The 14,139-nt window shown below is 34.4% G+C and overlaps 1 protein-coding gene across 6 annotated transcripts in view; it reads right to left on the minus strand.

Annotated features, from left to right (window-relative positions):
* adarb1b (adenosine deaminase RNA specific B1b) overlaps nucleotides 1-14,139 on the minus strand; it is a 362,641-nt gene that overhangs the window by 22,194 nt on the left and 326,308 nt on the right. For all 6 annotated transcript variants that reach the window (XM_051931060.1, XM_028807309.2, XM_028807313.2 and 3 more), the window contains one exon: nucleotides 505-686. In XM_051931060.1, coding sequence (XP_051787020.1) covers nucleotides 505-686 — 182 coding nt within the window. The remainder of the gene's footprint in view (nucleotides 1-504; nucleotides 687-14,139) is intronic.

Raw genomic sequence — 14,139 nt, forward strand, 5'->3', positions numbered from 1 at the left:
GCTTAATTGATGATGACATAACGACGGACTTGCCCACATCTGCCCATGAAATAGCCTTTGAGTCAATTGTCCAATTACTTTTGAGTCCCTGAAATGAAGGGATTGTGTTAAAAAAAATGCTTTAGTTGCCTCACATTTTTATGCAATTGTTTTGTTCACCCCAATGAATTAAAGCTGAAAGTCTGCACTTCAACTGCATCTGAGTTGTTTCATTTAAAATTCATTGTGGTAATGTATAGAACCAAAATTAGAAAAAAGTTGTCACTGTCCAATTATTTATGGACCTAACTGTATATGTTAAGCTGTTATAAATGTTGCCATTGGTCCACAGAATTCCAATTACAGCCACTTATGATAACACAAAAAATAATGGTGAAGTTATTTTTTTTAAACTTTAATTTGATGTATGTTTAGTAAAAACCTGAAATGATGCAAAGAATTGGAAAGCATATTGTGAAAACAATATGAAGTCTAGGGGAGAGCTACAACACTTAAACCACTTACCACTTAAAAGAGGCCTGTTAAGTATGAATGGGGAACTGAGATCCTCAATATCAGCTATTCTCTGGTACATCGCTCTGCTTAGGTGGTCTGCATGGTACAAGCTTCCCAGGATTATACTGGAGAAGTAAATGGGCTCCGTAAAGTAGCTCAGTAAAGATCCCTGGATTCCCACCACATTCCATCTAAAAATTGGAATAAATAGAAAAATGAGAGTCAGAAGGTTTAGGAAGGACTAGATCATTCTCAACATGAAAGACATAAATGGGATAAAATAGAGCACATAGTTCTTATATTAGTTCAACTGTGAAATCAGAAGTCAATGCAAGTAAGTTTGTTACAAAATACAGACTGCTAAATGTAATTTATGTGTTTTTAATTATAATGATTTCATTGCAATGAGCAAATTACAAATAGTTATGATATACAGTACTGTAACTTATTCCCAAGTATCTAGACAGCAGAAAATGAAAGATACCATATGACGTAATTACTCAAACATGCTGAAATATCCAAAAGGTTAACAAATGGCTCAGCATTAATTGAGGCTGACATTAGTAAATACCTGGCAGGTTCTAAAAAAAGGTCTGAAATGTTCTTTAGGTCATTTTTTCTTTTCAGATTTTAAGTTAAATAAGACATGTTATGACAATGGTTACTTTAATAAATTATTTTTTGGCATCATAAACCTTTCTTGATTCTGAATATCAGATATTTGAAGTTTTCATTTTGCAGTTATATTTTCATTTAAGGCTTATTAGCATAATTTATTGTTGAGTTTTGGAAATTCCATGACACCATTTTGGAGTCCGATTGTCGTGACGCACTGACCCATTACTACGGGCACTGTCCTGGAAGTTGTGCCACGTGTCATCATCAGTACAATGAAATCTAAGCCAGCACAACATACTATTCATTGCTGAAGTTTGAGAATATCAACTCCAAAACCTTTTGGCTTGTATATTTTTTCTGACTTTGAGTCTTCTGAGTATTGACCTTTATTTTGGCATTGCTGTACAGTAGTTTAGACTTTCTAGTTTTGATCCCTTGTTTATTTTATGGAAAATGCCTTATCTCCTGGTCCTGGACTCCTGGCAGTACAGTGAGCCAGTTAATGATATGTCTCATAATATCAATGACATTTATCACATGACTCAAATATAATTTGTATATTCTGTGTTGAGAAAGAGATGTTTCATGTATAATTCTGACTGAGTTTGGACCATGTTTTTACATACTGAGGAAGAGTATATATTTTATTGAGGGTTGAATTATCTGAAAATATAACTGACTGATCCTATTCTTAATGCTGTCTTAAATTATCTAGTGCACTCTTTTGTAAAAGCTATTTGTAATGTTATCATAGCTAGCAAGTACGATTTCGAAAATAAATAAGTTCTCTAGATTTCCTTCAGTTAAGTCTCCAGCTTGAATGTAGTTACAAAAATATTTTCAAAACCAGGTATTAGAATTGAAGCATACATAGTAGGGACTACATTAGTTACATGAGAACAGAAACTGCATACTTACACCAAAAACACGTGCAAGTTTATTACTTTAAAAAACGTTAGATAATTATCTACTTGTGGACTTGCTTAATTGCTTGTTGTTACTTTAATATGCTAAATAATTATCAGCTTGTGCATTTGCTTAATTGGTTGATTTTCATTTCCTGAATAAAAGTATGGCATAATTAAAGGGATTTGGGAGCCAGAAAATGAACAAAAAGACAAACTGTTTTCTATGGGCTGCTTATGTACTAATTTTTACACAGAAACTATCAAAAGCATTAAACAGACTAAGTTCATCCTTTTCTGTTGTATTTAAATTTCCTTTATTATTGAATCAGCCGAAGGAAAATTTATTTTACAGTTTACATTTTATGAGAATACTCTTTAAAACAGCTGAACTCCACATGACTAACCAAGGATGAAATAATTTTTATTTTTCCAAAATCTGCTAATTTCCACTTTGACAAAAATTGCACTTCATAATGTGCTATTGAAATGCATTATATGTAATAAATAAGACTGTATTAGATAGATAGATAGATAGATAGATAGATAGATAGATAGATAGATAGATAGATAGATAGATAGATAGATTATTAACGTACAGTTCAAGAAGTTGCGGGACTCAAATATTTTTCTCCCTGTACTGCATGTATGCAGGATTACTCTGCTATAATTATGAATAATACTCTAAATTACCCATGTAGAACAAGAGCATCATCAAGCAAAACGAACAGGCTGGTCCATAGCTTAACAAGAAAATGGCCGATATTGTAATGAGAAAGCAGAGTCATCATGTTTAGTAGACTGGTGTCACTAAAACCAAAGAACTGGACCAGTTGAGTGGTTGTTGGAGCCTATAATGACATTTCAATGAATAGTGGAGATGCAATGACCATCACAAACAAATTATGAACATTTTCCTTTAGTTCTCATTTTTATCCACAGCTTCTCTTCGGTTCAGTTTGTGAAAATGACTGGACATTAAACTGAATTACATGGACCATCGTTTAAAAGATTATTTTCTTCTTAAAAGTGTCTAATGGAACTGGCATCATCAGTAGAAAAAAATATTGTACTTAACAAATGAAACATTTTTCAGACTGTAGATGCTGTCAGCACTCTTTCTCTGTATCTATTGCTTTTTGTCCTTGTTAAACTTGAGTAAAAGCTATTGTAATAATGATACATTGCAGTATAAACAGGTTTCATAAATTCTTAGTGAATTTCCTCATGCTTGTAGCAAAAAATAAATGAATCTTAAATAATGCTCCATCCAAGGCTAACTACTGTACCATGGAATAATGTATAGCTTGGATTTTATTTATTTATTTTTGTTAAATTGCTGTCTGTTATGCAGGGCTTTCTTTGTCTTTGCTTGCTCCATTTCTGAAAGCCAAGAAACATTTTTAATATGGAATGTCCTTGTCAATGACAATGCACATATATCACATACGTACAACACAGAAGTGTTTAAATGAAACATTAAATACCTGCTAACGTGCAGAAATTTTCAACAAGGAGCAGAAATATTTCATAAAACTCAAAGGATAATCAAGCTTATTTATTTATTTATTTTAAAAACTTTTCTTTTGTTGTACTATCACATACATTTCTGAGCTGGAAAAAATATAGAAGGCCTTAAAAGCAGTGTTTTAATTTGAAAAAAAAAACCACAAGATCACAATGGAATATGCTGAATGACAATCATTTTGAAAGTTAAGATAATTTACTGAACTACATATTTTCCATTGGGTGAGAGGCAAGTACTGTACACATTTTAATATGCTCAGCAATGTAAGTATGGTCATCTACTAAATCTGGTTTACAAATGACAGTAAAATGAAGATACTAATATATATTTGCATATTATTATATAAGGATAGAATATATAGTGGAACCTCGGTTTGCGAGCATAATTTATTCCGGAAACGTGCTCGCAGTCCAAAGAACTCGTATATCAAAGTGAATTTCCCCATAAAAAATAATGGAAACTCAGATGATTCGTTCCACAACCCAGAACTATTCATATAAAAATGATTAATACAAAATATAAAGTAAAAATACATAAAACAAATTAACCTGCACTTTACCTTTGAAAAGAATCATGGCTGGTGTGAGTGAGTTTCTAAACTCTTGTAGGATTCCACCCAACGGGACGACACGCGGAAGAGCATCCCAAAGCAATTGCAGTCTCCCAGCGCTGTAGCAATTCGCTGTAAAAGCGAATCTGAAAAAGACTGCGGACATGCTATAAGCGCCTGCTGTCAATGGGTGATACAAGGAACAAGGAACATTATAAATGTGCAGAGCATAGTACTACTTGGCCACGACCCTGCATGACTGCTTTGTCTGTGTATAGGAGAGTGGCAGATACCGCTACAATAAATAACCGCGCTGTTGCTGTTTCAAGCTGAATAAAGCTGGTGCAAGACGGGGACTCGCACGTCACAGCACACATACGCGCGCACACACACACACAGACAGAGTCACAATGCTGTAGTAAACAGTATACGCTCGTACGGATGTTGACTATATGAGTGAGGCACGCCGACTCAGATGGAGAATAGGAGACAATTGCCCACAATCCTGCAGCGAGAGAGAGAACCACCATCAGCTCAGTTGTGATCACATGACGCTCAGCAGACAAAGCGTATACATACTACTCGTAATTCAAGAACCTCGCCCATTTATCAAGTCAAAATTTATTAAAAATTTTAGCTCGTCTTGCAAAACACTCGTAAACCAAGTTACTCGCAAACCGAGGTTCCACTGTATATATATGTATATATATATAATGTTGTGCTGTAAGATTTTGCATATAATTTGATAAATATTTTGTATGTTTTTATTTGTAATTTAGGCAAAGCAATGTAATTTAGTGTTACATTAGTGAGTGTTTACCCCTCCCCCCCCCCCCCCCTTTAGGAATGGGTCTCTTTGAATTTTACGACAGAGATGGGAGGAGAATGTGCCTTAAACCAGTTTGGCGAGTGTTTCTCTGCTAAAGTCTTTCAACCCCCACAAGATAGCCATAAAGACATATGGTCTTGGGGGTGGCAGGTTTTAAGATGTTGTATTCCCCCATTGGTCTGAAGTATGGCAGTTTGGAATTGGCTTGGATCAGTAAGTACCATGATGTCCTATTGGCTGTAGGGGTTGGACAGAGAATCTATAAATCTGCTTGTTCAACCACATTCTCTCTCTCTTACTAACCAACATATGATGAAGAAGTATCTCTCTCTTACTAACCTCTGATTATGAAGACCAAACTGATGAACTGAAAGGACAACACAATGGAGACCACAGCTTGGCAGCCATATTTGAACAGGCTTGCGGCCTGTTCTGAAGAAAGCTGAGCACCAATGATACCTTAACTAGAGACATTTTAAATAACTACAAGTCTGTGTGCCGCCTGAAACTACACATCACCATTTAATCAGGTTGTATGGTTGCCAATATTCAAATGTACTTTGCATATTGTTATTATTTATGAACATTATCAATAATACATTGTTTTATGTGTAACTTAACGCCTGCTTGTCTTTCTACTACACCTAATTGCCTGAGGTTATACATATAGAAGGGAAGGTGGGGATAAGTTATATACTATAATACCTTATAAACAGTGGTAAGTCTGTGAGATTAGGCATTCTGACAAAGGCTACTTATTAATAATACAATAGGGGAAAGTAGAGCAATATATATTACTCTACCAAGATAAAACAATATATATTATATAAAAACCATTAGGTGCCATCTACTGTCTCCATATCACTATATATAGACATGTAATTGTATATACTGCTTGTAGCTTAAAGAAAAACAAATTTCTCAGTTGAAAGCTAGTGTTATCCTATGCATTCTGTAGTGGATAGTGAATAAAGAACCAGTTTTGTTATAGTCATGTTATAAACTGCAAATACCAGTGACAAACCCTCTTAAAGCAATTATAAAAATTTTGTTTAATGCCATACTATAGTGATTGGTGATGATGCATTACAATGGTAGATTGTTTCATTGCAACTCTAATAGAGCAGCATTTATAAAACAAAACAGGCGTAAATAAACCATATGGAGAGCAGAGCTAACTACACCTAAATACATTTGCCTGAAATATTACTTGCATCCTTCACTTGAAGTACATAACTGAGTAATAGCAAAGGTGAAGCCAATTAAATGTAATGCTCATATAACAGACTGAATTTGGGTGTCAAAATCCAACTTATTGCAGATGTCTCAGAGAAATGGGAGGAAACAGCAATACCAAAAGCAACCCTAAGCAGACACAGGCAGAATGTGCAGTGACTGGGCCAGGATTTGAGCCAGACTCCTGGAGATGTGTGGCAGTAGCACTAAGACCTCAGCTACCTGGCCATCCAAAATTAGTACTTCATTCATGTCTGAGTAGGCACTTTCTGATTTGACTGCTTAATATTCATATAGTATATGAAACATTACTTGATTTAAGCAAATGGAAAATGTGACAAATTACAAGAAACTGACATTAATTTATTTTACTGAGTTTAATGGGGTTTATTCCAACATATTACACAATAAAAAGCATGATCAAAATCACACATAAGGAAAAAGAGTTTTATAATTTTATACATGTACTGATATATTTTTGTATGTCCAGGTGACTTCATTACCCACAATATAGATATTACGAAAAAATGTCTGGGGTTTATTTTTATATAAGGAACATACATTGTGAGTGAACAATGTGACGTATTGTTGAATTAAATCAAAGCAGAAGAAAACAGTGCTGAATGTAAACAGACTCCATTTTAGGGACATTAGTGTTGTCCCTCTGAGCTCTTTAGAATGTGATACTCTGCTTGCAGTGGAGCAAACAGTTTATCTGCCAAATTAACATAAATACAAAAAAGGCTTTTTCAGACTGAGCTATGTTATAAAATAAGTTTCAAGTGTTTAAAACATGAAGCCTTTTTGTAAAATGTAATAAAGAAAACAACACAGAATTTTGAGTATGTAGCAGTCTAACAATGCATATTGTTCTTTAATTTCTATCCACTCACAACTCATTAATTTGATATGTCTAAATAAATTAAATGTTAGCGCATATTACTGAAATAATGATAATTTATGGGTAGAATATTCAGCTACAATTTAACAATTTTGTGTGAACTTTACTCATTTCTAGGCTGACAATGCCTCAGCTGTACTAAAAGCTAAATGTAGATGTACAGTACATTGGTAATATTTTGTTTTTTTTTTAATTGGATGCCTCAAAGACAGTCACAGAAAAGTCGTTGATTTGTCAGGTAAAAGATTGCAAAGAGATTTCTTAAAGGACACTCTAGCATAATTTAAAACTTAATAATACACACACACTTTGTCAAGAAACATTAGCGACCAATTAAGACTTACAAAGACACAGGCCGCTTGACATCTTATCTTTGTTTCTGCACGGATCCACATGCACAGTGGCATGTCAATGAAATTTCTACAGTATAATTAAGCATTTGGGCTCGTCTGCTCTCTGTCAACTGTGATGACACTGTAACAAGATTCATCACTTTGAGTTACCATCAATTTCTTTTTTTTATTATTGGAGGCATTAGTATTTAAACTGGTCTGCCTTCTTATTAAGACTAATTAAGACATTATTTGTAGCAGTAAATCAAAACATCAAGGAATGCATTGAAAGAGTATCTAGAAGTATTATTCAGGGCAGAAATAACCTTATCTTTGCAAAGATAAAACCCAAGTAGTCAAAATGCAAATAAACTGTATACAGTAACACAAACAAATAGTTTGGCATACACAGGATTGGTGAGTCTCTTACTGGGACCATTTTTATGGTACATTGGTGTAGTTGTAAGGGAATGAAATGACTATTCACACAGTTTCTGTTTCCTTCTGTAGAATGGAGGAACAAAACCAGAAAGAAACCAGTTGTCGCTTTCACTCTAACTCTAGTCCCAGCTCTTCAAGCAAGAAGAAATAAATCTCTACTCCTCCTGCAGACCCTAACTCCTGCATCTGTGTTGATTTCTTTTCAATTGTGTTCTCCATTTATCCTCCAGATTGACTCATCTGAAACCAGCCTCTATGCCTGGTTAAATCAGATCTTCAATCTTCCTATATTGTACCTAAGCCATTAACTGCTGAACTATGAGGTAAATTATGTGGTGGTGGAAAGAGAAGCCCCAACAATGAAATGGGCCATCATCCAAATAAGGTACTGCCTATTAGGCTGAGTGTTTACCCCTTGTTATTGACCAAGCACCTGTGAAATGAATAGTTGCTTGGAAAGAGGTGAAGCCCAGAGTCATCTGTCAGTTTTTGGATTTACAACCCTACATATTCAAGGTAGTACAGTGAAAGGGCATTCTCCATGTCAACACCAATACCTTCTCTCATTTTGATAAGCTCTTACATGTATGGCTGAACCTAGGATGAAGGTATTTATTGTCACACACGAGACTGGTGAGACTCTTACATTTACGGTACACTAGGGTAGTATAAAAGGAGTGAAATGATTATTCTCTTGGTTTCCGTTTCCCTCTGATGAATGGAGGAACACTACCTGGAGGAAGCGTAGTGCTGCTCACATTCTGCCTCCAGTTGTGCCCTTTCTGAGCAAGAAGAAAAAATGCTGCCTCCTGCAGGACAGTGCCATTTGAACAGCAAAGCTGAAGGAGGAAGGCTGACATTGATGCGGTTTGCATTATAGAGCCATCAAAGGGCACTCCAACTCTGAAATGAATTTTGCAAATGAGTAACAGCTCATTTTAAAATGAAACTAGGGGGCTTCGGCCCCTGCTCGCTTCACTCGCCAACCCCCGTGTTTGGTTTTCCGGATACACACTTTTAAGGTTTTTTTTTTCTTTGAACTGTTGCTATTTCATTTGTTTCACTTTTATTTCAGAACTTATGTAAAAACAATATTTGGAATCGTTTGAGTCCCAATATGCTGAATCTTTTAAATGAGGTCAGTGAGACATGTGTTAAATGACTTTGTACCATAATTCAGGATAGGTTTCTCTGTTTAGAATTTCAGCACAGACAAAGCAATCTACATCATCAGCAGTTTATAATTTTTTTTGCAAAGTAACCAATAAATGCATGTGAGGTAAACTCCATTTTTGAAATTCTCTGACTTAAACTTCAAAGCCTTACAATATTTATATACTTCTGACATATCACCTATGTCCATATATTCGATCTTTATTCGCCTTTTATTTATTTCTCCAAGTAATAATTTCTTCTTTTTTGCGCTAATGCGATGTTTACTTTCTTTGTTTTGACACTGTCATTTTTTTCTGCTTTCATATTCTGTATCTTGCTCTGCATGTGTTTCGCGCCTACATTTTTTTTTAGTCTTTTGAATTCCAGTTTTCATTTATCTCTAACCTGCTTTGCATGTGTTTGGCCCCTTTGTTTTTTAACCAATTTATGATGTTTTACTTTGCTTTCTACTCTGTCTTTTATTTCTGACCTCGCTTTGTCCTGCTTTTTTTCAATGATAACTGGTCCGTGGTGATTATTTTCCCTTTTTTGAGTAATAATTTGTTTGTTTGCGCTACTGCAATCTTTACTTTCTTTTTTCATACTTTCTAATGCTCCTACTTTCATATTCTTTAACTTTCTCAACATTTGTTTTGCACATACTTTTTTTTTTTTTGAGCCTTTCGAATTCCACTGCTTTCATAATCGTGTTTATGAAGTTCTACTTTGTCTTTTACTCTGTCTTTTAATTGTGAGCCCGCTTGGACGTGCTTTGTTTCAGTTCTACTTGTTATGGGCTGATAATTACTTTCCTTATTTTCTGAATTTGCACCTAGATTATTTTTCCTTTTTTGCTCCTTTTTCTCTGTGCTGCTTTCGTCTTCGCTTAGTCGACGTTTCATTTATAACGTATTGTCCTTATACGCTTTATATGCGCTGAGACCCTGGATCTGTGTGTGCTCAAATCCTTCACATGACTGAATGCTTTGCTGCCCAGTTGTCTTGTTTGATATTGATTGCAAGTAGGGTGTGTCTTGCAAGAATCTCATGTTCTGCGTCATCGCGAGACGGTCCTGGGTCAATCTCTTGGCACAATGTCTCATGTTTACGGTCCTCGCGGGTCTTTTAACTGTCTTCCGTGATCTTAATATGAAGATCACGTCTTGACGCCCAACTGTTTCTCTCCAGGATTTTTTTTTTATAATAGATAGATGGGTGTGTCTTGAATAGAGCCTCATATCTTTTTATGTTCTTTGTGATTCATTTACAATAGACTTTTTGTGCATATTTAAAATGAAAATCTATGCATGCTGTTTTATGCAGTTTTAAGGAGAAGTGAAAATTGTAATGTTTATTGTAAAGTTATTTCAATCGCTCTCCTAATACTGCAAACATAGCTGAAAACATGGCAGTAAAGATCAAAGCTAATTCTAGAAATTGTATTCTTAGAACATAATACCAGCTTCAAGTAAAGTGCTGAGGCAATGTGAAAATTCTCATTTTTTAAATAAAATAACAGTCACTGCCTTTATTTTACTTAAAGTATTAATAAATATACAATTCGCACAAAAAAAAAAAAAAAAAGTTACTTTCTCTACACAATTCTTACTCTTATTTTGTTGTTTGTGTCTTCTTTGCTACTTCTGTTGGAGATTGTTTTCATTTTATGAAAATTGATTTCTCAGCTTATACTGTTAACATAAGGATTTTTTTTTTGCTAAATACAGAAAGCAATGGCTAATCACACTTAAAGCTATAAATTGCAATATTCTCTTTCGGAAGGCTTACATATGCTGAATGTTTTTGATTTTTGGGGTATTTGATACCCACAATGAGTAAATTATATACATTATATTTTTAAGGAAGGTCTTATCATGTGATCCCAACACACCAACAGATCCATAATACCAGCAGGTAAAAAGAATAGATACATCTGCTAACTCATTTCAACAACTGTTAAAATATTAAAATCAAAGTAAAAAGAGATTTAAAAGTAAAAACCTGAGGGGAAGAAGAGATGAAAATATATTTCAACCTAATATAGAACAATTCCAAATTAGTTTCTGCACTGGACTAGTTTTGCCACTTGGAACTACTAAATTGTGTTCCAAGCCATTCCTGCTGCACAGAAGAACACTTAAATGTGTGGTGTTCACTGATGTCAAACTGATGTTAACCTGTACTGGAAATAAATACTCTGTGTGGTACAATGCTGTGCAGAATTGAAAAGAAAAAAAAACAAACTAAAAAATACTGGAAATACTTGTGTATTGGTGGCACTGGTTAAAACGATAAAAATAGATTAGATAATTAACACTAAATAGCTTGCTCTCTGACATGCAATATTTGTGCAAAGTTCTTCAACTAGTGTCTGTTTGCTTGGCTCACCACCCATCTGTTGCTTGACTGACAATTTCAAAGCACTTCCATTATGATAAACCAGAGGAAAAATTCAGAGATCACAGTATTGTGATGCTTCATGGACATTAATCTACAGTCCATCTATGTCTAAGTTACAACTATGTGCAATTGACTGAATTCAGGGGCTGCTCAAAACCTGATTGATTATATTTTATATTCACTTTGCCAGTTTGGAACTTTCCTTTCCATTGCTATTAAATTCAATCCCTTTCAACAAAATGTAAAAGGGATAAAAGCAGATGTTTCATAGGATTTTTTTTTGAGTAAATGAAAAAAGATGTGTGTTTATTAAATTTATACCTGGGGATTTTTAAAAAAGAGGAATGACACAATAAACCCTAGGTCAGCAAGCTAATATATTTCTGCTGTTAACTTTGTTCAGTTCTTCATCTCTACAGTACATATTTGCAGATTAAAAGCGATGAGATGCACTGACTCTGTAAATTTGTACATTTCAGTCATATCTTCTAGCTCTGTGACAGTTTTACTTTTATCTCACAGCTACCCTGCCCGCTTGCCTGCCTGTCTGTCTGACAAAGTTAACAGACAGTAATAAATTATTTTTAAATAAATATCTATCTATTGAGCTGTCTGTTTGTTCTTGGCTGTACTTTTCATCAGTAATTTTTCAGTAAATATGAGTATGAGAATTAATCTTTAGTGTCGATCATTAAATACTCCAACAGAGACTTGAAATTACCAAACTGAAGTGATTTAGAGAATTCAGCTAATATAGGCAAATGAAAGGTACCAAGAAGATTACTTTACTTGTAATGGAGTTAGTTTATTTTCTACTGATCCTTGGAACTGGAGACTCTAAATAAGTTAGCATGACAACTGATAAACAGAATAGCTTCCAGATAGAAAATGTGGTGGACCATACAGAAAGGTCTGGCACAGCGTTAAGCCACTTTCATCAGGTTAAATATTCTGCAAACCCTAATGCAATACATAAGAATGTCCAATTATTTTCCATGATGATAGCTTTTATATGTGACAACCCTATTTTAAGACACAGTTAATGTTAAAGGGACCATCTAAGTACATAAAAGGTTCATGACCCAGGGTCCATAGAATATATAGTTTGTTTATACCCAGTCAAAAGACCATTTGCCTCTCTGTTATCGAGATATGCAAGTATCTTGTGATATACCAGCAGACATCTGCTTGACCGTATCAGTGACAAAAGACTCCAAAAGATCCCACTGTGAAAAGCACTTGCACAGCAGACCCATTTCCAATACTTCAGCTGTCATCTATAATTGTTTGTTACAGATTACTTTGCAGTAAAGTTATTTGATATTGTTTAATTGTTCTTTGCATTGCTGGCATATAGTGTATGTTTAAAGCCTGATAGTTATTCTTTATTGCATATTTATAGTTCTTGCTATATGGTGTTATATTTAATGATCTCTGCTTGTTGAAATATGCATTTAATTTGACTGTACTCAAGTATAATGACAATGAATTGAGTTAGATTACAATTAATGTAAACTGTTTATTTCTCACTCTGTCCCATACATGTTTAGACCTTTAAATTGTGATTGTATATTACTGGAAAAGAGAAACAGAGAGAGAACAAGAGATTATTGTATCTTTTGCATTTCCAGACAGTGCAAACAGTGCATAACAATACTGTCTGCTTGGATGGAGATTTTAGACCTTTATTTCAGAGATCCTTTCATTTTCAGACATTTTTCAAATATTTAACCTTACAAAGCAAAGCAAAAAAAAAAAGAATCTAGCTTTCTGTTATGTTTATGTAAGCTCAACTCAGTTTGAGATTATTGTATGTAATGACTGGTATGACAGGGTCACTGGCACTAATGTCAGAGCATGCTGAATAAACTGAAGCAGCTGATGCCCAGGTTTCATAAGAGGTCTGTATTAGGGATAAAAAAAAAATTTATGATCCCACATGGTTTTTCATAATAAAATGTTATAAATGTCTGGGAATTTGTATATGTGCTGAAAACATCTAAGGAAAATATTGTGCAGCTCCCTAAATACACAGTACCTAGGGATAATGAGGGCATAAGTGCATACTCATCATTGGTTAAGAATATGTTAAAACTACTACATTTGCATGTTTAGAAAGGAAAAAAGTGGCAATTACAGTACTTAATTTATGAAGCTGTTGCCAAAAACAACAAGAAAACCAGATAAAAGTGACTCTATATTGCCATTTTGATGTCAGTTATTCTTTTATTTCGCTCTTAGGCTTTAATGAGTTTATAGTGAAATGATATACTGAGAATGGTGTTGGACAATGGAGGAAATTAAGTGTGTATAAGTTATTTTACAAATGCAGTGAAACTCAAGCATTACACATTGGAGAAAAAGTATGGAACACCACTTATACCAAATAAGAGATAAACAAGAGTTTGTTTTGCTGAGAAAGCATGGAAATGTTCGGGAACTTTGACAGACTTGGTAAAATGCATTACAGTCAATAGAGAAGGAGGACCTGAATTAGTTTTGAACTAATTAGTTTTTTTTTTAAACTATCTCTGAAGACTATGGAAGCATCTGAAAATTATGCTAGACTGATTATTGTGAAGCAGCAAAGTAACCACTGCATCACCGTGCCACAAACAGCAAAACATGCATATGGAACAATAACCGCAGACTAAATACAACAAGTGGCCAAAAACTAGCAATATGTACATTAAAAAAATATCATTGCGCTCACAGACTTAAAGTCTTTGGCCGTGCCATGAAGTAGCGG

This window comes from Erpetoichthys calabaricus, chromosome 8, assembly GCF_900747795.2.
Source record: "Erpetoichthys calabaricus chromosome 8, fErpCal1.3, whole genome shotgun sequence".
Taxonomy (NCBI): domain Eukaryota; kingdom Metazoa; phylum Chordata; class Cladistia; order Polypteriformes; family Polypteridae; genus Erpetoichthys; species Erpetoichthys calabaricus.